The 21,834-nt window shown below is 34.3% G+C and overlaps 1 protein-coding gene across 3 annotated transcripts in view; it reads right to left on the bottom strand.

Annotated features, from left to right (window-relative positions):
* The window catches only part of DIAPH2 (diaphanous related formin 2), an 824,298-nt gene that overhangs the window by 306,984 nt on the left and 495,480 nt on the right, over nucleotides 1-21,834 (bottom strand). For all 3 annotated transcript variants that reach the window (XM_075999380.1, XM_075999381.1, XM_020285092.2), the window contains one exon: nucleotides 7,053-7,177. In XM_075999380.1, the coding sequence (XP_075855495.1) occupies nucleotides 7,053-7,177 (125 nt within the window). The remainder of the gene's footprint in view (nucleotides 1-7,052; nucleotides 7,178-21,834) is intronic.

Below are 21,834 nucleotides of genomic sequence, written 5' to 3'. Positions count from 1 at the left end.
AACTAAAAATTTCCAATGTCATTGTGAAGAGTGTATATTTTAAAGAATGCTAAGAATCATGCTTTTAAAAAAAGAAGTATTTTCCCTACATGGTTTTGAAAACAATTTGCTTCTCAATGTACAGATTATCTCCATTATTGACCTTGCCCTTTATTTTTTAAAAATCCTGTAACAGCCCCTCCTTGAGCAGTCTCATAAAAAAACCAAGTTTTGCTTTGAACTCCTAATTTTCTGAGTTTGAGGCAGGAAATTGAGGATAAGGAGAGAGAATCAAAGGTGGTGAACTTCCTCCCAGTCTAAAGTTCTCATTTTTTCTTGCAGTATATGACCAGGATTACTATATTCATTAAACAACAACAACAACAACAACAAAACTCCAAAAATTAAAAAAAAAAACAACAACTTTGCTCTAGAGAGCTATTTTTACTTTTGTTTTGTCAATTTTATGACATTTACTTTACAAAGTGTGAATTATCATCCCCCTAAAACCTGTTACTGGCATGTCCTCAAAGGTGATAAATGTTACTTGTGATTGAATAATAACTCTGTGGGTTTTTTCATCTATTTTAAAATTATTATGTTAATAAATAAAAGTAGAATAAAAATTAACATAGTGGCAGTGCAGTGAAGGCCCCAAATCTGTTCTGAATTGTCTGGAAAGGACAATGTACTTCTCAGGAATTTCATTTGTAACCACTTCAAATGCCTTCCCTCATACTATGAGGAAATCCCAGGTGTTGATAGTTAGTTGACAGGGTGTTAATGTCATTAACATTCTGTCAGCTCTTCTTGTCAATGTGTTAATGGTGCCCCTGCTGCTCAGTCACTCCCTGTCCTACAGTTGGGGAAATGATTTAGCTGGCAGTCAATCAAAAAGCTAAGCTGATTTGGGGCAACAGACAGCCCTGCCATTGACAAAATCTCTGTGAGTAAATGTGGTAAGGAATTTGTCAACAGGATATAAGCAGTAAGGTCAACATTGTGGTTAAAGTCCTTTTTTAGACAGTTTAAGATGTCAAGAATGGACCACAATACAAATTTCAAAGTCTAAGAAGCCCTTTTTTAAGAACGGGTCTCTTTCCTGTCAGAAAAAGTAAGGAATGATAAGTAAAAGTGATGTTTTGATTTAAAAAAAGAAAGAAAAGTATTGGGGTTCAAAACATAGCACCCCAATGTATGGCACCTTGACATGCTAAGTACTTTGACCTGAAGGACAACTGGGAGGGTCACAGAAGCAATAGAGTCTCTCTGGCCTTCTCTTGCCCTCCTCCTGCCTGCCCTTTGTCCCCTGAAACAGGTCATAGAAACTAGAATTCTTCTCCCCAAAAGCATGCCATAAAACCTAGGAAAGTCACTCTCTGAGATTCTCCCTGCTCCACTGAAGACATTCATGTGACAGGTGTCTACCCCAATAGGGGGGACATGTCATACAGAGATACAGAAAAGAATCTGAACAACAGGCCTTGCTGAGTTGCCCCAGTTAATTACCATTAGATCATTCCCCTTTTTGTCCAGTCATATTTCTCAACAACTATCCACTTCTTTTACCATACTTAGCATAAAAAGACAGTTTTCCCTGGGTCTTTAGGTCTTCAGCCTCCAGTGTGATGTAAAATGTTGGTTAAATAAACTTGTTATGCTTTTCTTTTGTTAATCTGTCTTTTGTTATAGGGGTGTCAGCTATCAACCTTGTCATAGGTGAAAAAAAGATACTACTTTTGCTCCCCTACAAAAGAAAAATTCTTTCATAGTCACACTACTGGCCACGAAAACAAAAACTGCAATGTTACCTATAATGTCAATGTCACATACAATGTCCAGTCAAAGAGAAGAAGCCCTGAGCTCAGGAGTTCGACACCAGTCTGAGCAAGAGCGAGATCCCGCTTCCACTAAAAGAATAGAAAGAAATTAGCTGGACAACTAAAAATATATAGAAAAATTAGCCAGGCATGGTGGCGCATGCCTGTAGTCCCAGCTACTTGGGAGGCTCAGGCAGGAAGATTGCTTGAGCCCAGGAGTTTGTGGTTGCTGTGTGTAAGGCTTATGCCATGAAGCACTCTAGCTGGGGTAACAGAATGAGACTGTCTCCAAAAAAAACAAAAAAAAAAAAAAAAAAAAAGAAGAAGAAAAAGAAGAAGAAACCTAAGATTGGCAAGGAGTCCTCTCACTCTCTCAAGTATAGGTTATTCTTCAAAGCATGGAAACTGGATGTAATTCTGAACCTCATCCTACCAATATCTATACAGACAGAGACTATAGAATTCCTGGTAACCTTAAAAGATAAAATGAGATGACCCCTAGAAATCAATAAACTGAGAACAATGACACCATGGCAAAAAATTTTGTGAGTAGTTGAACTTATCCTGACTTGACTCTACCTTACTCAATGACACAGGGACAACTGTGGTCAATTTTATCATCAGATATAGAGAATTCTATTTAATATATGGAAATATTTTTTAAAATTCTAAGTATGTAAAATTAGGCAGTGTTTGACACAGTAAACATTCAATAAATTAGTATGACTATATCATCATTTTTATTATTTACTAAAAATCTAGTACAGATTCTATTTCAATTCTCTATATAAACAATTGAACTAAAATCTTCCAATGCTATGATTATGATGAGCATATTAGCATGAATAATAAGAACTTTGCTTTTTAAAAAATCAGAATACTAGCACTAATTTCCCTACATAATTATCTAGATTTTTGAACATCATGTGTTTAAATATATATATTATTATTAATATATGCATTATAGATCAGCTCCCTTAATTCTAGAACCTCCCACTTATAATTTATGAGAGAATTTCCCCATTTCTCCTGCTTTTGTAATATTATAAAATTAGTTTTATTTTACTCTTTCCATTGATGTGGTACAGGACATGCTAGCTTGGTGTCTTAGTCTGTTTATGCTACTATAACAAAATACCTTAGACTGGGTAATTTTTAAATAGGGTTAAATAGGGTTCTGCAGGTCGGGAAGTCCAAGGTCAATGCGATAGCAAATTTGGTGCCTGGCAAGAATCTGTGCCTTCCTGCTGTGTTCTCACATCAGCAAAAGAGGGGCAAAAGAGCAAAAGGAGGGTCAAACTTTCTCTCTCAAACTCTCTTATAAAGGCACTAATCTCACCCATGAGGGCAGAGCCCTCATGGCCTAATCACCTCCTCATGGTCCCACTTCTTAACACTGTTATATTGGGGATTAAGTTTCAACATGAATTTTGGAGAAGACACAAACATTAAAACCATAGCAACTGGCATACTGAGCATTTTAAGATGAAGAAAATTGAAGTAAAACACAGAAGCAGGAAGGTTTCTTTGACCTTCTCCAGCCCCCTCTCTTCTGAAGCAGGCCATAGAAACTAGAGTTCCCTTTGCCCCTTCTTCCCTGAAGCAGGCCATAAAACCTAGGAAGGTAACATTCTGGCCTTCATTTTCCCTCCTCCTCTGAAGACCTTTATATGACAGGTGTTCTTGCCCTATACCCAGAGGAAAGCAATATCATATAGAGGCCAGAAGAATCTAAACAAACAGACCTTGCTAAGTTCCATGCAGTTGATTACCATTAGATCCCACCCTTTTGTCCTCCAATCATACTTCTGAACAACTGTCCATAAAAATACACAGTTTTCCCATTTCTTTGGTCTTCATTTACAAAGGTTCCCATGTCATGTATTAACAAAACTCACATTAAATAAATTTGTATGCTTTTCTCTCATTAATCTTTTATTACAGGGTATCAGCCATGAACCTTGTGATGGGTGAGGAAAGAAATCTTTTCTCCCCTATACCAATTAATTTTTTCTGAGTCAGAACAAGCAACCAATTTGGGTAGAGAAAAAGACAGAAGTGATGAATTTCCTCGTAATGCCAGTGGTTTCAGGAGGCTGGATATAGCGTTGGCCACTCCAGGAGAAGTTTTATTCTTTTGGGCTTTGTGGCCAATTTTTTTTTTTTTTTTGACATTTACTTTAAAAGCTGTGGATCCTCCCTCCTAAAACTAATTATACTTTACAGGTATGCTCTAAAAAGGTGATTCAATGTTATTCAAGTTCCTGAGGTTTATATGAAGAAAATTTTTATAACTACAAGCACAGCCTACCACTATTTGACAATTTCTCCTTTTTGAAGTGCTATGTAAAAGGCTTGGACATCTCCATTGTCTCTAGCTATAATATTCCGTGCTTTGACATATATTTACTGGGTGCCTATATTGTGCTAGGTAGTGGGCACTCTGATGGGCATATAGCAATTAACAAACCAGGCATGATCTCTGCCATGGGGACAGCAAGACAGAGAGAATGTAAATGCCAGATTCTCTGCAGCCAGAGGTCAAGTTTTCTATCTTATGCACTGCTGTATTTTCTGGACCTGGCAATGCCTAGCATATTTTAAGTGTTCAATCATAATTGTGAAAGAGTACAGGTGAACATATGGTGTTACAGGACATAGCCCAAGCTGGAGATTTGTTGAAGATCCAATCTGCATATTCAGTTGTCCTGTGGTCATCATGCCATTGCTGCTAACCATAGCACTGTTGTGGCTCTGAAACCACAGAGGTATGGGAGTGCTATTCAGTTTTTGAACTCACAGTCCTTATAGAGAGATTATTGTGTAAGCAGGTAAGGTTACTTTCAAGGGAAACTATTGCCATATTTGTACACCTAGTTATTCAATTTAAAGGGCCAGTGACCTGAAGCAAAACAATTTATTGGCAGGGGATAGAAATATTAGAAAGATCATCCAGAAAAAAAGAATCCTATACTAGAAATTGAACCCTGGCTGTAATTTTAAAAGAGGATCAAGTACCCCACAATAAAGTATCCTTTCTTTTTGAATTGCCAGAAGGGTAGAAAAATATCAAGTAGGCACCAGAACAAACATAACATATATACATATAAGGATTATGCATTTTGTTTGTCTCTTTCTAGAAGATCAAAATTCTCAATGGGTAACCAAGGAGTCTTCCAAAGCAAGAATAATTTTATCATTGTAATCCATTAATTCATAGTTCTTAACCAATTCAACTCAATATTCTATTTTTTCTCTGAAATAAATTGCTTTATTTTTTATTTTTTTAAATATGATATGCAAAGTACCAGCTCCACACATTTTAATATAGTTTTCAATTCCCTTGTGGACAAATAGTCACACTTTAGTGCCACTTAAACGAAGAATAACCGTTCATCTGTAACATACAGATACAAAAGGCTCTGGATTTTCATTTTAAAGTGCTTAATTACCTGCATAAAGAGAGAAATAAAACAAGGAGCCCAGGCCAAGTTCATGAGGGTTTGAAATTACTTTTCTTTTTCTAAATTAGCAACAAAGACTCAATAGTGCAAGCTGTTGTGTGGCCACCAGCCAACTGTAGAAGAAAATATTCAAAAGGACAAGGGGATCATCAATTAAATTCAAATACATGAGGCCAGAACCCAAATCAAGAGGTGGAAGAAGAAGATGGTGTTTCCAGCCACAGAACAATATAACACATTTGAAAAAAAAATCTAATCAGCAATAAAATGAAACCTTCACGGTAAGTATCCCAGTGTGGCTGGTTTTGCAATCCAAGGTTATTTTTGAGGACTCCCTGACTCCAATCACTCACAAACTTATGTTTCTAATATCTATATTTATGAAAGCACTCAGAATCACTCAAGGACCATACAAAACAAGTATTAATTCATGAACCAAAACACTGAGAGTGAAAAAAATTTTTACATATACCTAAATTGCCATTTTTAAGTAATTCGAGTTCAACTCAGTAACTTCCAAGTTGGGCAGGAAAGAAAACATATCTGAGTACAAAAAGGCAATAGATTTAACCTTGAAACAAGGTGACTGTCATATAGTTGTTGAAGGAATTTACTTATTATCAGATAAAGAATTTACAGTATTTATTCCCTCTAGAGATATAAAATAGTGAATCAATCTGCAGTTCAAGATATTTATTTAAACCCAGAGGAGGAGGATATGGCTTTAACTTTTGAAAACCAAAATAGAAATAAAACTTAAAAAAAAAACAACTGTAATGTAGTTTATCTTTAGACGCCAGATTTAACATTAAACAATTCAAGCTAAATGCTATTTTTCAAGTTCTCCTTTCATATGTTTCTTTAATTTATATAAATATACCGCATGTAAAATAGGGGTTTCAAAAATGTTTATTTAACAAGAAATTCTTAATGTTATATAGCTATCTACTATTTATTTAAATATATCACCTATTGATCAATTTATCCATCCATGCATGTATCCATTTATCCTTCACATTTTTTTCAGCTTACTGATACTAGTTATCCTCTGGTTACCCTTGAAAATGCACATGTACTCAGAAAATATATGCACACAAAGAAAAAAAAACTCAGACAAAAAACTTCTTTTCCTGTTGATCATTTCCTTTAAACATTTGGCTAGAGAAGAATATTCTTTTTTTTTTTTTTTGGAGACAGAGTCTCACTCTGTTGCCTGGTGTTAGAGTGCCATGGCATCGGCCTAGCTCACAGCAACCTCAAACTCCTGGGCTCAAGTGATCCTGCTGTCTCAGCTTCCTGAGTAGCTGGGATTACAGGTGCCTGCCACCATGGCCAGCTTATTTTTTTTTATTTTTAGTACACAGAGAGTCTCACTCTTGTTCAGGCTGGTCTCCAACTCCTGAGCTCAAATGATCCTCCAGCCTCAGCCTCTCAGAGTGCTAAGATTATAGGCTGAGCCACCAAGACTAGCCTAGAGAAGAATGTTCTTTGTTTTGTTTAGGTATAATTAAGCCTCATAAGACTTACCTCGCATATTTTGTGAGCTTTCAAATGAAATCCTTCTCTGAGAAACGACATTTTTTCCGATCTAATTGTTCCCTTGCTTACTCTATCTGGTTCAAAACATCATGAAACAAAATTTATGCTGCCAATATAAAAATAGCATATACACAAATTCACCCAGACAGTGTGAATAGACTAGCAAGTCTAGAACTAACCACCCAGTTAGTAAACAGACACATAGACAGAGACTAACAAATAAACAAAATGCTTAATAAACAAAGGATATTGTCATTTTTTCCACAAACTTATCATGTTGATTTTCTGCTTGGGGGAATTTCTTGATGTCACGTTCCAAATTAACAATTTGTTGTTCCATTGCTGCAAGGTTGCTCTTGAGAATTTGAGCTGAAACTAAAGAACAATGGTGCAAAGTGTTTAGAATATTTTACCAAGTGTTCCACAAAACAACTAAAACAAAACAATATCAGTTAAAGCCTTTTTATAACGTAGAGAATAGTTACATGAAGTCAACTCACATTTTTTCTGAATTACTGCTAATAAAAATTATACTTTTCATGAAATAAACGAAAATGTGTAATATAATATACCAAATCATCATGTTTAATATGGTAATGTCACCATTTTAGTCAGCCATTAGTTCAAATGAATCCATTTCTATTTAAATTTATTGATGGAATTCCTAATATTTCATTCTTTAAAATGTAATTTGAAGATTAAAGAGAAACTAAGGTTCAAAGAGATTTTATCTTATAAAAGCATGTTCTTGGCTCTATAAATGATTTAAGGTTAAATTATATAAAAGGATCAAATATTTTTCTTTTGTTAAAATATCCTAATTTTAGAAACCAACATCTAATGGTAAAAGTTCCCATCTTTAGTACTTTTCAAACTCAGAGATGTCAAAAATAACCACTGAAAGAAAATTTAGAGCAAACCCCAGCGAACACATGAGCATAAATGTACCCATAAAGCTTCAGCATGACCTCAAACATTATCATTATTAGTTGCTTTAATTACCCCTAACATTTTCTGCACTTTTCTGTTTTTTTCTAATTGATAACCAATAATTTTAAGTATTATTAATATATTGAAACTGTTCCTAGATACATGCACACTTTCCAGATCTCTCATGACCTCTTTTTTATATGGGGTACCTTTGTTTTTTTACAACTTGTAACTATTTTACAGATCCTCTATTACTCTATTTACTGTATGACTGGCAATTATGTATGAAGACACTTCTATCAATATCAACAGCATTTGCCAGGATTCTAGTTATAAAGAAAAGGCAAGTATTACAACTTCACAGATAGCCTGTGTCCTTGCTTTTTAAATCCAGGCCTCTGAAACCCTGTTCTTTTCATTAAAGGACCATGAAACACAAACAGAAAAATACTACAATTCTTTTTTTTTTTTTTAATAAAGTTTGTCTCATTTAGAGACATACCTGTATTACAATGAAAAATACAACAGAATGGCAAAATCCCCTGGCAAATTTCAGCCAAACTATTCTGATACAAATTCATCATTGAGGAACACACCTTTATAACTGAATGAGGAAAAATAACCTTAAATGTATGTGGAAGTTCAAGAGACTGAAAATCAAGCATCAACACTAAAGACAATTTTTTTCCCCTATTAATCTATCAGTTTAAATAGCTCTGTCCAATTTAGTTCCATTTGTTTAGATCTGACAAGCTTGGAAATTATTCTTTTTTTTTTTTTTCTTTGAGACAGAGTCTCAGTCTCTCTCTGTCTCTCTTGCCCTGGCTAGGAAATTATTCTTTATTGGAGAAGTCTAAGAGAGTTTTGTCTTGCAAAAAATTTGCTAGTGGTTCAGCAATCATTGCTTGCTTTATTTAAAGGATTGGTTTGCTGTGGAAGATGTCATTCTCTCTGACTTTAAAATTACATTTCTTTCAGTTAGGCTTTTTTTTTACCAGTTTATTCTCCTTAATTATTCAACAGGTTTCTCCTTCACCTTCGTGCTTGATTGAAAAGCTGAAGATAAAAAATTGACGAGTTACTTATGTTATTTAGGTACACGGATATGATGGGGTTCAGGACACACTACCCCAAAATGTAGTGTCTTGGTATATTTAGTGTTCTAAACTGAAGGAATTTTAGAAATGACACCTATAAGGGAAGGACTTTCTGATCTTCCCCAAAGCATGTCATAGAGTCTCATGTGAGAGGTAACCTCTCTATACACTGAGGAAACCAACATCCTTTATCTTGAAAGACAAAGGGGCACAGAGAGAAATCTGAACAAACGAGCCTTGTTAGGTTTACTGCAGTTTATTAATTTAGCTCATACTTTTGCTTCTTCCTATCATATTTTCCCACAACCCTCCAATCTTCATCAAAACTACTATAGAAAACACTCAGGTTTAACTGTTTTCTTAGAGTCTTCATTTCCTTATGGAAGTTTCCTTCTTGTGTCACGTAAAACTTAAAAGAAATTTGTGTTCTTTTCTCTTGTTAATCTGCTTTTTGTTACAGGGACCCCAGCTAGTGAAATTAAAACGGATAGAAGGAAGAGTTACTTTTCCTACCCTACAGAAGAAATAAACTCAGGCTAACTCTCTGCAATAAACAAAACGTGTTGAAAGGTCAGGTTTAGGTCACAATAGTAATCCTACCAGTAAAAAAGGGGATGATGGTAATGACTTCATCTCCTGATAGTTCAATACAAAGACAGCCTCATCTAGTTGCTATACACACAACAGTCTAGACATTTCAAATAACAGGAGAGAATATTTTTTAATCCAGTGAAATTGCTTTTACCCTAAAGTTGAATTCTCAATAAATCAATATTTTTCTGAACATCTGTCCTCGCCAATTTTTCATGTCAAATCCTTAGTCCTCTATAAATCCCTCCAGAGCTCTACTCCAAATTCTCTACCATTTGATATGCACTTTTTGTTTGTTCAACTGATCTCCCACATATCACATTCTGCTTTGAATTCAATTGTTTTTTTTTTTTTTGTCTCAAGTACATAAATACACAGTCTCCTTTATAAAACCTCAAGTTACTTAATGGTAAGATCCAGATCTAATTCTTTGCCTTTCCCTCCGTACTTATCACTGTGCTTTACACATGGTACTCAATAAATGTTTATTGAATGAATATGTATATTTCAAGAAGTTTCAAATTTAAATTTATGTTCACTTCTGCAACTGAAAGTGCAGGCAGAGGTTAGCTATACTCACAATGATTGAAAGTTACTATATGAATTATTACATCAGTACAGAAAGGAAGAAGGAAGTTGCAATCTGTCTAACAATATATAGAGGAGGAAGGCTTACGGGAGATGTTTAGACAAATTGGAAAGTTAGGAAATGAGATAAGAAAGAGAAATAAAGGGCACCTTTCCTTATTAGGCTCTTCTATTCTACCCCTCTAATGAATTATTAATATTACACCTGAACAAAAGAGAATAAAATATTAGAGATGTAATAATCCAGGAATTAGCAGTTTAGACAAAAATTTATGGCTGCATTAAACAAACAATACCATTATATAAAGTGTTTTTCCTTACATTAGAGAAATTTTGTTATCTCTGAGTTAGAAGTGACATTAAAAGAGATTAGGACCAGCCTCTCAACTTTGAAAAATTCAGATTATACAATATCACAGTCTAAGTCCCTAACCTCTTACTGAGGTTAGGATGTAATCCCAGAGACATAGGAATGAGGGAAGAGGGACGAAAGCAATTACAAGAGGGAAAATTATGAAACTTGTCACAGCTTTACAAAAAATACAGGTGATTGCTTAATGTGTCTGGTTGTCTCCACCAAGGCTGACTTCATGGACATATGACGTGTACAGTTGCACAGTGTCTCATCCTTAGAAGGGCTCTGCACTTTGTTTAATGCTTTGTTGTTGTTGTTTTAAAATTCTTAATAATTTTTACAGTGAAGTTCCACATTTTCATTTTACACTGGGGCCCCACAAATTATAATCTCAGCCATACCAATTATTAATTGGGTTATCTTGAGCCAGTGACTTAGCGTTTCTGGGCCTTCGTTTCCTGATTTGCAAAATGAAGAAAATAATACCTTCCTTAAAGGGTAGTAATTTAAATTAAATTATTTGATAATTATAAAGTGATTATCATTATACTGGTACATAATAGGTAATCTACAAATATTCATATCATATTTCACGATCCTCCCCCCATACCCTACCTTCTAACATAAGAATTCCTATTATAAATATGCTACCAAGAATTAAACAACAATTTAGGTGTAATCTAAGGGGAAACAAAAAAGAAAGCAGACATTCCAGACCTGGTACCCCCACTACAGCCTGATTTAATTTAATGTTGGTTTTCTTTCTAGTCAAGAAAAATAAACTTAGATTGTAATTTTTGTTTTTAGGTTTTACAGGGTACATGGTATTTTAGGTCTGGGAACTAGCAACAATTACACTAATGAACAGCCAATTTGTTAGAGATATTAGCAAGTTCCAAATTTAAAGAATATTTCTGGAAATTAAAATTTGTGCAATAATCTGGATTTCTCCAGAAACATTTAAAAGTTACTTATTTTGGCTTTCTAGACTTGTCTGAAAGACAACAGACCCCCAAAAAAGTGTTGGAAAAGAATTAATATGCATTTACCTGCCTGATTACTTGCCTTTAATACATTTATTCCAATCTTAAGAGTTGAAAATCAATTAATATTATGATTATTTTTCTTTGTAGTTAGTGTTACCCTACCTTAATTCTAATATTTCTAAGGAGTATATGTGTGTGTGAGAGAGAGAGAGAAGAAGAGGAGAAGAGAAGAGAAGAGAAGAGAAGAGAAGAGAAGAGAAGAGAAGAGAAGAGAAGAGAAGAGAAGAGAAGAGAAGAGAAGAGAAGAGAAGAGAAGAGAAGAGATCTTTAATAGAGGTGGCAGGGAGATGAGGATACCAGGAGCACCAAGAATATTTAAGTACCAGAATGAGTTAGAAATGCTTGTCTTCTGCATAGCCTCAGCCTCAGGGTATATTTTTCTGCTGTCATTATATTAGTTCACTAATATAAATTAAGGAGTCTTTAATGACAGTGCAAACATTTTCTATCTGAGTAAATTCCCACTACAGGCATTTTCAATGACTGATTAGTCAGTCTGGTGGCACTTTAATTTTTTTCTCTCATTTCATTTTTTACATCTGCTACTGAATTACTGAATCTGAATTATAACACTCAAAAATTAAATTATAGCTATCGGGTTCTTTATTATAGCTTTCTTCCTTGTACTTCATAAATAACCTTTTAAGCTGAGTATACTCTCTTGAGTTATATGTAAGAGAAACTTTCCCCACAAATCTTATTTATCTACTTGCTTCAGTTGAAAAATATACATATACTTTTCTCCTGGCTTCAAGCAAATATATAATAGTGGCCTGATTTTCATTCAGAACATTTTAAATGGCTGTCTTTCTCCAATTCATAATTTTAAGAAAAATAGAGAATAAATATTTTAAGGAAGAATTTGAATGAAAAAAAGACTCTTTAACTATATAGTATATAAGAGGACTGATATGCATTTAGGGGGAAAAAAATCACAGTGCTCTGGTGACATTCTCTAGACCATATTTAGAATGTACAATTTTATGTAAATATAAAAGCTTTTCTAGGAACTTGTGGATTTTTTTCTGAATTAAATATTTGTATTAATTTTAACCATTGACAAAGTAACACAGCACTTCTTACATCTTTGCTCTAAGAAAGGCCAAATAAAAATTTACTGTTGCAAGTGTATATGTGAATAGGCCGAAACATGATTATAAGTGCCCTGTAATTTTGCTTAACTGAATATATTTAGTTGAAGAATTACTATCAACCGAGCAGCACACCATTAAAGTGACTCATCCAGAAAGCATATGTAAAAGAGAAAAGGAACATTACAAGCACACTGAACAATAGGCTCTGTTGTATTCTTTCTCAAGTGCATTTATAGTTAATAGTTTCATTTTATATGAATGCTATACATGGAAATGAAGCAAATGTGTTTATACAATAACAATTGCAAACCTCATCACTGTTGGTTTCTTTGGCCTTTAAAGAAAAAAAAGGGAAATAAATGATCCATTTTAATCCAAATTAAAAAATCCTTATCATGAAAAAAAAGTTAGAAAATGACCCATTATTAGGAAAAAAAAAATTGTTAAAAAGTCACCTTAACAGAAAATAAAGCTTAACTCAAATTCTTATTAAATAAAATTTAAAATATGCATCCCCAATGTGTTCAAAAGCACCATCATTTGCCCCTCTAACATGTGCCCTTGGGGATAAGGTGCAGTTTTGCTAAATTAGATTCATAACATGGCCTGAAGTGATGCTGATGGCAGAGGAACTTCAATAAGAAAATACAAGAACTGCATTATATGATTTGACCCTAAAAACTTCACTAAGCACATTTAAACATCTGGGTACACACATTTGTACAAGTTCTCAGCCTGAAAACCTCAGTCTGAATGCAGTTATAAAAACAAAGAAATGGAGCCTTCTAACAAAAAGAAAGAAAATGAGGAAGGAGGAAGTTTGAAACTCTCTACATAATAATTTGGAATAAAATAATGTAGCCTGACCACTGAACCCAGCAGCAGTGGACAGTCAGGTTGCACATGAAGAATTCCAGTTCTTTCACCTGCTGTCTCTTCTGTAACTGTTATTCTGCTTATAGCAAATACTATGTGTGAGTTTTAAAATCAAAGGCTAAAAAACAAACTGAAATCTCCTATTCTTGTTGACAATCTTAGCTCAAGGCCAGGAATGGGACACAATAAAGCAATGCTGGCTAAAATCTTGTTAGGATAGTTTATTCTCATTATGAAGAATCTTTTTAAAAACTCATTTGTTTTCTTTGCAATAAAAGATCCTCTACCACCTACAACTCAAACTAGAATAATATTAATGGGTCAAGTCAAGTCTTATTGACTTGAGATGGGTCAATATTGAATTGTCCAGCCTAGAGATTTTATTTAAATGACTGGAATGGCAGTCTTCTCAATAAAAAGGCTTGTCAGAACCTTCAAATGCTGATAAATCCTTTATGAAAATCCTATAGTAATGTCTTCACTTGTCAAATCTATGTAATGCATTCTTCTTTCACCTTGGAATTAGAATGCTAATGGCGAAAGTGAACATTGTCAAAGGAGGCTACTTAATATAACAATAGAAGGGCTTAAAAATAAATTAGTAAAATTAAGGAGAATAATGGCTATGGAAAATGTAGACTTTGACTAAGACTAGACAGAACAAAACCCTAGTTTAAGAAATCTGAAATTACAAGTTTGTAAAATTTGGAATTTTGACTATATGTTTATATGTGTGTTCAGTTTTGAACTATAATAATAGAGTAAATATTACTGAAAAAAACCACAAAGAAAAAAGATGTAGAAAACAACTTATGTTCAACACTGCCAAACAAAGTTCTGATAAATCAGATGTAATAAATGGGAACTGTTTGTTTTACACCAAGAAAACTAACTGCTTCTTGAATAGGAATTCACAAATGCTTTTATGTGAGCAATCACTTAATGGTAACTTTATTAATATGCTCTTACTTCTGGTATGTGATTTTCTTTATGAGGTATGAAAAGATCATATGGACTGATAAACAATTTGAATAGAGACTGTCTTTCACATGCTATTTGGTAAGAATTAAATACACATAGATGATGTCCTCATGAAGGTACAATGCCATATTAACACAACGTTAGCCTTCTTGAGTGTCATTTTTGTGACTATGGGCAAATTTGTCAAACATTGTATTCTTGAACACTTCAGGGAAAATAATAGGACTATAGGTAGATTTTTACATTTAACAGAGTTTTTCAGGAATAAGTTTAATGCATAAAGTCCAGAGGTGTTTATATATATATAAAGCCATCAGTTTTCACACAAACTGAATGCAGGTTGTCACGAGATGAGTGTTAGTGCTGAGGTCATAATGCTGGAGCCACTGAAGTCCATTCCACATTAGTGCTGCCTGGATTAGCAATTATTCTCCTAGGCAATGGGTTATAGGTTAGACAAAAGATGCTTGGAATGATATATTAAGCCTATGGTTGCAGTTTCCTTATTTATTAACTGACTGTGGATACTAACAGGATTACTATATGCCCAGAAATAAGAAATTGGCAATGTAAACTAAAGCAAATAGAGTAATATAGTTATAATAGTTTTCTAAGTTCCTCATTACTGAAATCAGTCCTTAACTAAAGCACAGCTTTGTCTATTTCTGGATATTATCATCTCATAAATCTATTATACCATAAGCATTTTCTTTTCTAACCAAACAATGAATTAAAAAAATGGGAGATGAGGTTTGAGAGGTAGGTGGAGGGTCTTCTAGGAAATGATACGCAGTGTAGGTTTCACCCTAAGCATGGTGGGAAAGCACTGAAAGGCTTTAGGCAGGAAAAGTTGATTAAATTTACACTTAAAAATTATAACTCTGGCAGCTATATGGAAAACGTTAAGGAGGGGGTCAAGATTGGAAATGGAAGACTTAGCAACATAGCAAGATCCATCTCTAGAAAAACCAGAAAACTTAGCCAGGCATGGTTGCCCACACCTGTAGTCCCAGCTACTCAGGAGGCTGAGACAGGAGGATCACTTCAGCCCAGGAATTTGAGGTTTCAGTGAGCTATGATGCACTTCAGTCTACCCTGGGCAACAGAGCAAGACTCTATCTCACTAAAAAAAAAGAATAAAAATGGTAAGAACAGGCAAGAAACAATTATTGTAGTCTAGAGAGGAGATGATGGTAGCTTCGATAAGGGTGGCCAAAGATGGTTGCGGTATGCATTTCAGAGGTAAAGCTGACTGGGCTTGAAATGTAAGAGATAAGGAAGAAGGCACTGTTAAGAATGATTCCTGGGTTTCTGGCATGCACAACAGAAATGGAGAATTTTGGAGAGGAGATTTGTGGGCAAAGATCAAGGGGTTTCAGCTTTGGACTTACTCAAGTTGGGATTTCAAAATAAGCAGTTCCATGTATGGATTTTGGGGCTTAGAAGAGAGGTCTGAGCTGGACACGTGAAATAGAAAGGCATTTGCATATAGATTTCACTTCAAAACATTGTTTCATGACTTTGTTATGACATAATTTAGTCTATAGTTAGTTTTCTGGCTGTATAAATATAGGTAATAATTCCTGCATCCTTGACTCATTCCAAGTACAAACATTTCTAGATGTTGGTTAAGGTCATTTTCCTCAGGGCTATGCTTGCAATTTTTCCTATTTTTCTTTTTACCATACTTTTCTGAGAGTTACTCTAAACTTGTGTAGGTACCATGGATATTTCTAATATGACTTCCTCCTCCCACCCCACCAAAGTCTTACTGTTATACTTCTCTTGTAACAAATGTTGCCAGTAATATCCATTAAACTAACTACATTTGGAAGTGGGAGGAGTTCATTTAAACCTTGTAAACCATGGTAATATCTGCCAGAAGTTCCCCCCAAAGAAAGAGAAACTTGAAAGACCTAGTTATTTTTCATTCATAAGGCACATAATGGGCATATTAACACTAGTACAAAGGGGAAAGGGTAAGATGGTTTAGCAAATAAAAGACAATGTATGTTTCATCATTCTCTTATTTTTTAAAAAATTTGTTATTGAATTATTTTTTGTTTTATCATTCTTTGGTCCCTCTCCTACTAGCTATACTTGAGATATTCAATAATAAGCATGTCTTCTTCTTCTTCTTAGTTGTAACTCTACAATCTTCTTATAGGATATATTCATTTCTAGCTTTCAATGTTGGTTGTTTTCCTATGAACAGTCATTGCAATTAATTGCTGAGTTCCTTATAGGTGAACTGTTCTTTTAAGGCCACAAGCAATGCTTATACTTATTTTAAACAAATTGGAACAATATGCAGTCATCCCTTGGTATCTGTGGGTGATTGCTTTCAGGACCTCCCACAGATACCAAAATGTCAGGATGCTCAAGTCTCTTACATAAAATGATGCAACATTTGCATATCTCTGCATATCTTCTCAGACACTTTAAGTCATCTCTAGATTACTTATAATATCTAATGTAATGTAAATGCTATGTAAAGAGCTGTTATACTGTATTGTTTAGGAAATGACAAGAAAAAAAGACTGTACATGTTCAGTGAAGAGGCAATTTTCTTTTCAAATATTTTTGATCCTTGGTTGGTTGAATCCTATGGAAACAGAGGGCCAACTGTAGTTACTCATACTGAGGTATATGAATATATTGAGGGGATGGGAATGCTGTACACATCTGCTTATGTTCCCAAGTCAGTAATTCTGTTGCTGCCCTGGATATAATAAAATCCTTAAAAAACCCTTTCCTTTTTCTTTTTAAGAATCTAACTTTCAATCAACTTCAAAAGGTCCATCCTCACCCTTCTAATTAGTTAGCAAATTACATTAGCCACTGTAATCTCTAGCTTTTAGTATTCTACAATAAAGGTTTTACAATGGCACCAGTTCTTAAAAAAATAAATAAAAATAAAATAAAGGTTTAACAATTATGGGTCATTTTACCCAAATTATTTTGCTAACTTGTAAAGGATTTGGATATCTTCTGTGGCACCAGTAATGGGTAAGAAAACTCAAATCCATCCAAAAGATCATTACTTTGAACCTGTGACAACTAGAACTTAACATTCATTATGCAGGTCTATCAATCTTCTACTGAATGCGAAAGCATTTAGTATTTAAGTATCAAATATGTTTTGTTGCTTAAAAGTTGCAGAATATTTTTAAAGACTTGACCACAGGCGATCCCATCCATTGACACACAACTAAATGTCATGCTGGTATTATTTACTGACAGAATAGATATAGTGCTGGACATCACATAGATTTTTTTCTAAAACTGTTTTTCCAGTAGATGAAATTGGCCAACCAACATAAAACATGTTTTAACATTTAAAAAATCTACATTCTTGGCAGGGTGCAGTGGCTCATGCCTGTAATCCTAGCACTCTGGGAGGCTGAGGTAGGAAGATCACTTGAGGTCACGAGTTCGAGACCATCCTGAGCAAGAGCGAGACCCCCGTCTCTACTGAAAAAAAAAAAAAAATAGAAAAAATTAACCAGGCATGGTGGCACATGCCTGTAGTCCCAGCTACTTGGGAAGTTGAGGCAGGAGGATCGCTTGAGCCCAGGAGTTTGAGGTTGCTATGAGCTAGGCTGACACCACAGAACTCTAGCCCAGGCAACAGAGTGAAACTGTTTCAAAAAAATAAAACAAATAAACAAACAAAAAAACCTGTATTCAACAACAATTAACACTGATACAGATAATATAGTGAAACACACCTATTGGTATATCCAGAACATAGAAGGTGCTGATATTTGAACATGAACTAGAATCCAAATGAACAATATATCTTACTAAACAGTCCTCCTAGAAACACATGTCCAGATGAGTCAACTATAGCATCATAAAATCTGGCTGCAAATTATGCCAGATTTAACCTTTTAAAAACGAAAACCTGATTTTGCTACTAGAAAACTTAAAATCTTTTAGTAATCCAGTAGTTTGTCCTGTTATGGTAGAAAAAAACATGGCTTTTGGAGTCAGACATACCTATTTTCAATTCTTGCTTCACCATTTATGGTGTGATTCTCAGTAAGTTACTTAACCTTTGTGAATCTTAGTTTCCTGATCTGTGAAATGGGGGACACAATTATAACCTTATAAGGTTAAAATGATGAAATGAAATAATGTATATACAGCTCTTAGCATATAAACTAGAATATTATAAAACTAGATACATGTTAGTCTTTTTGTGCTCATATTAGATACAGGATCAATATATATGAGGCTCTTCATCATATGACCTCCATCTCTCTTTGATTTTTATTTAATGCCATTCTCCTATACTTAATGTTCCTGAATTGCTATGAACTGCTATTCTCTTTTCTGCTCCCTCCCTTGGTTTACATTTCCTCTGTCTGGAATGTTTTTCCCCTAAGTCAGTGGGAATTCTTCCCATTCTTCTTTAGGTCAACTCCTCTATGAAGTTTTTCATGATCCTCTAGATGTTGTTACTCCATTCTCAATGTTCCCACAGTACTTTGGATTCTCACAGGACTTTTCCACTTGCATTATAATATTTATGTGACTGCTTCCTTCAAGAGAATTTTATTTATTTATTTAAGTTTTTGTTTTTATTTTTTTGAAGGTCTTACTATGTTTATTTTTTTGAAGGTCTTACTATGTTGCCCAGGCTGGAGTGCAGTGGCTATTTACAGGCACGATCACAGTGTAGTATGGTCTTGAACTCCTGGCCACAAGTGATCCTTCCACCTCAGCTTTTACAATAGCTGGGACTATAGGCACACACCACTGAACCAGGCTTTCAAGAGAATTTTAGTTCCTTGAAAGCAGAGTGAAACTTTAAAAAAAAATCTTTCTATTGTCAGCCACTAACACTGCACCTGCCATACAGTAAGTGCTTAATAAATTTTGTTTGCACTATTTCTTTCATTTATCCAATCAGCAAATACTTTTTTAAAAGTGTAGATTACCTTGTATCATTGAGGGTACAGTTACTATCATACAATACTAACAAGACAACAAAAATGACAAAACTTTTCTAAAAAAGACTTAAAAATACTTACTTTGACATGGTAATACTAGTTGTTACAAAGTATCTTTCAGAAACAGTCTGAAAGAAAAACCAGGACTTTTGGCCAAATAAATTCAAGTGATCTTATTTACAGTGACAAAACAAGAAAAAAAAATGACAGATGCTAGATGACCAGTGATAAAGGAGTGATCAAATAAAAATTTAGAACAATGATACAAATGATAATTATATAGGCATTACTGTGAAATTTATCAAAACTTTTTCATAACATAGAAAATATACTTGTGATTTCAAGTCAAGTGAAAAAATCATCACATGAAAATTTATATATGATCTTAGCTGTATAAGGTATTTTGTTTTGATAATCTTTGCTAAATGAAAAGAAACTCACTAACTTTGGTACCCACTAAATAGGTACCCCTATTATCACTCATTCACATGCTCACTCTACATTTCATAGGGATAGGATATTTAGAGTTAGGATGAGCTGATAGCTAACAAAGAAGGAAATGAACCTATTAAATGTATAAGGAGAGTCTCTGAAGCAACACCTATACAAAAAGGTGGATATGCATTAGGCTCTAAATAAAACTACCTTAGAGGAAAAGGTTGTTTTGAAATTGTCGTCTTCTGTAACACCCAAATAAATATCTGGACTATGTTTTTCAGAATTCTCAATCTATTCAAATATGTTCCTGAAAAGTATTTCCACCTCTGCAAAAAGGGAGTAAAACACAAAGCAGAGCTGAAGGCCCTTTTATGTAATTTTAATAGCAACTAGTCTCCAAAGTCTTGCAAAGAAAGGCTATTGAAAATTTTAATTTAACTACACAGGTGGGAAAATAGTAGACAAAGCAAAGATGAATAAAAAGTCCAGAGACTTTCAAGTATTCTGGCAAAAATACATATGAGCATAAATCCACATACAATCTGGTCAAAGGCTCTCTGAAATTTTCAAATGCCTGGTGAGCATTTATGAAACAAGGGAAAGGAAAGTTAAAATGGTCATTAATGTAAGTATTATGAAATAATGTCTTGCATACAAAATGTCCTAAAATAGATATATGCATAGATTGTTTGGTATTCTAGATAAGGAGTTGGCAAACTACTGCCCAAAGGCCAAATCTGGCTTGCTGCCTGTTTTCCTATGGCCTGTGACCTAAGAATGCTTTTTACATTTTTAAGTGGTTGGAAAAAAAAAATCAAAAGAAGAATAGTATATTGTGACACATGAAGACTATATGAAATTCAAATTTTAGAGTCCACAAATAAAGTTTTATTGGAACACAGCCAGGCCCATCATTTACATATTGCCTCTGGCTGCTTTTGCATTGTAAAGGCAGAGTTGAGTTCTTGTGACAGGGGGTGTATGGAGTCCACAAGCCCAAAAAATATTTAATAGCTGGCTCTTGGTAGAACAAGTTTACTGGCCCATGTTCTAGATTCATAAAAATGTACTCTTGGGAGGGACATCAATAATTTCCTTGTCCAGATCTCTCACGAGGATACAAAAAGAGAGAGAAATCAAAAGTAGATTGCCCAAGAATATATAAGCAGGTCTCTGGATTTCTGATGCCTCTATAATCATGATCCAACTGAGTCTCTTTGTAACGACCCTTTTCATCCTTCTGGGGGTAAAATATGTACTGTGAATTCCATGATACGGAGTTGATTGTATAAGTTTATTCTGCTGAATGCATGAATAGAATAATAATTTAACAAGATTAAAAAAAGCAATTTTTATTCAGTCGGCACAATACCAAAGACAGGATGAAGGCACCCCTAGCAAAATTTATTTTTAAAATCCTCAAATTAAGTAAATAAAATATAAAAGCAACAGACACACACAGAATCTCAAAGCCAGGTCCTGCATGCCAGTCGGTATAAGAGAAAAAATCGGCAATTGTAAAGCAACAAGAAATTCAATCTCAATTGCCAAATTATCACTTCTCAAAATAACAGAGGAAATCAAATCAAATTCTCCATTATCTCACCTTATCTCTTTCTTCAGAATTGACCAAAATGTATTCTAAATAATTGATCTTTTCTTTCAGCTTTAAAATAATACTCTAATACATTTCAGGTAATTACCAAGTTATAGAGCCCAACGATATATACATGCATGTGTGCACACACAGACAAGCACACGCTCATTCCATCCTTATAACAACCCTATAGGATATATCTAGTTATTATCCCAGTTTTACATGTGAGAAACCTGAGGCAAAGAGAGATTAAATAATTATCTGAAAGTCATATAACTATTAAATAGTAAGTGGCAGAGCCAATATTTGAAGTTATGTAGTCTACTGTGTGCTCTACTGCCCTTAGGAATGAGGAAAGTTTTAGTGACTCAGTATTTCCTAGCATGGTAAGTACAGGGTAATTAATGGTAATTAATCCTGGTACCTGAAGTAGTTTTAGGTCCTGAATTAAATGCATAGTTATTTAGTGTCTGCTAATGGC

The sequence above is a fragment of the Microcebus murinus genome, chromosome X (assembly GCF_040939455.1).
Source record: "Microcebus murinus isolate Inina chromosome X, M.murinus_Inina_mat1.0, whole genome shotgun sequence".
In the NCBI taxonomy this organism is placed as follows: Eukaryota; Metazoa; Chordata; class Mammalia; order Primates; family Cheirogaleidae; genus Microcebus; species Microcebus murinus.
Note: the sequence above shows the minus strand (reverse complement) of the source record. Positions and strands in the feature narration are given on the sequence as shown.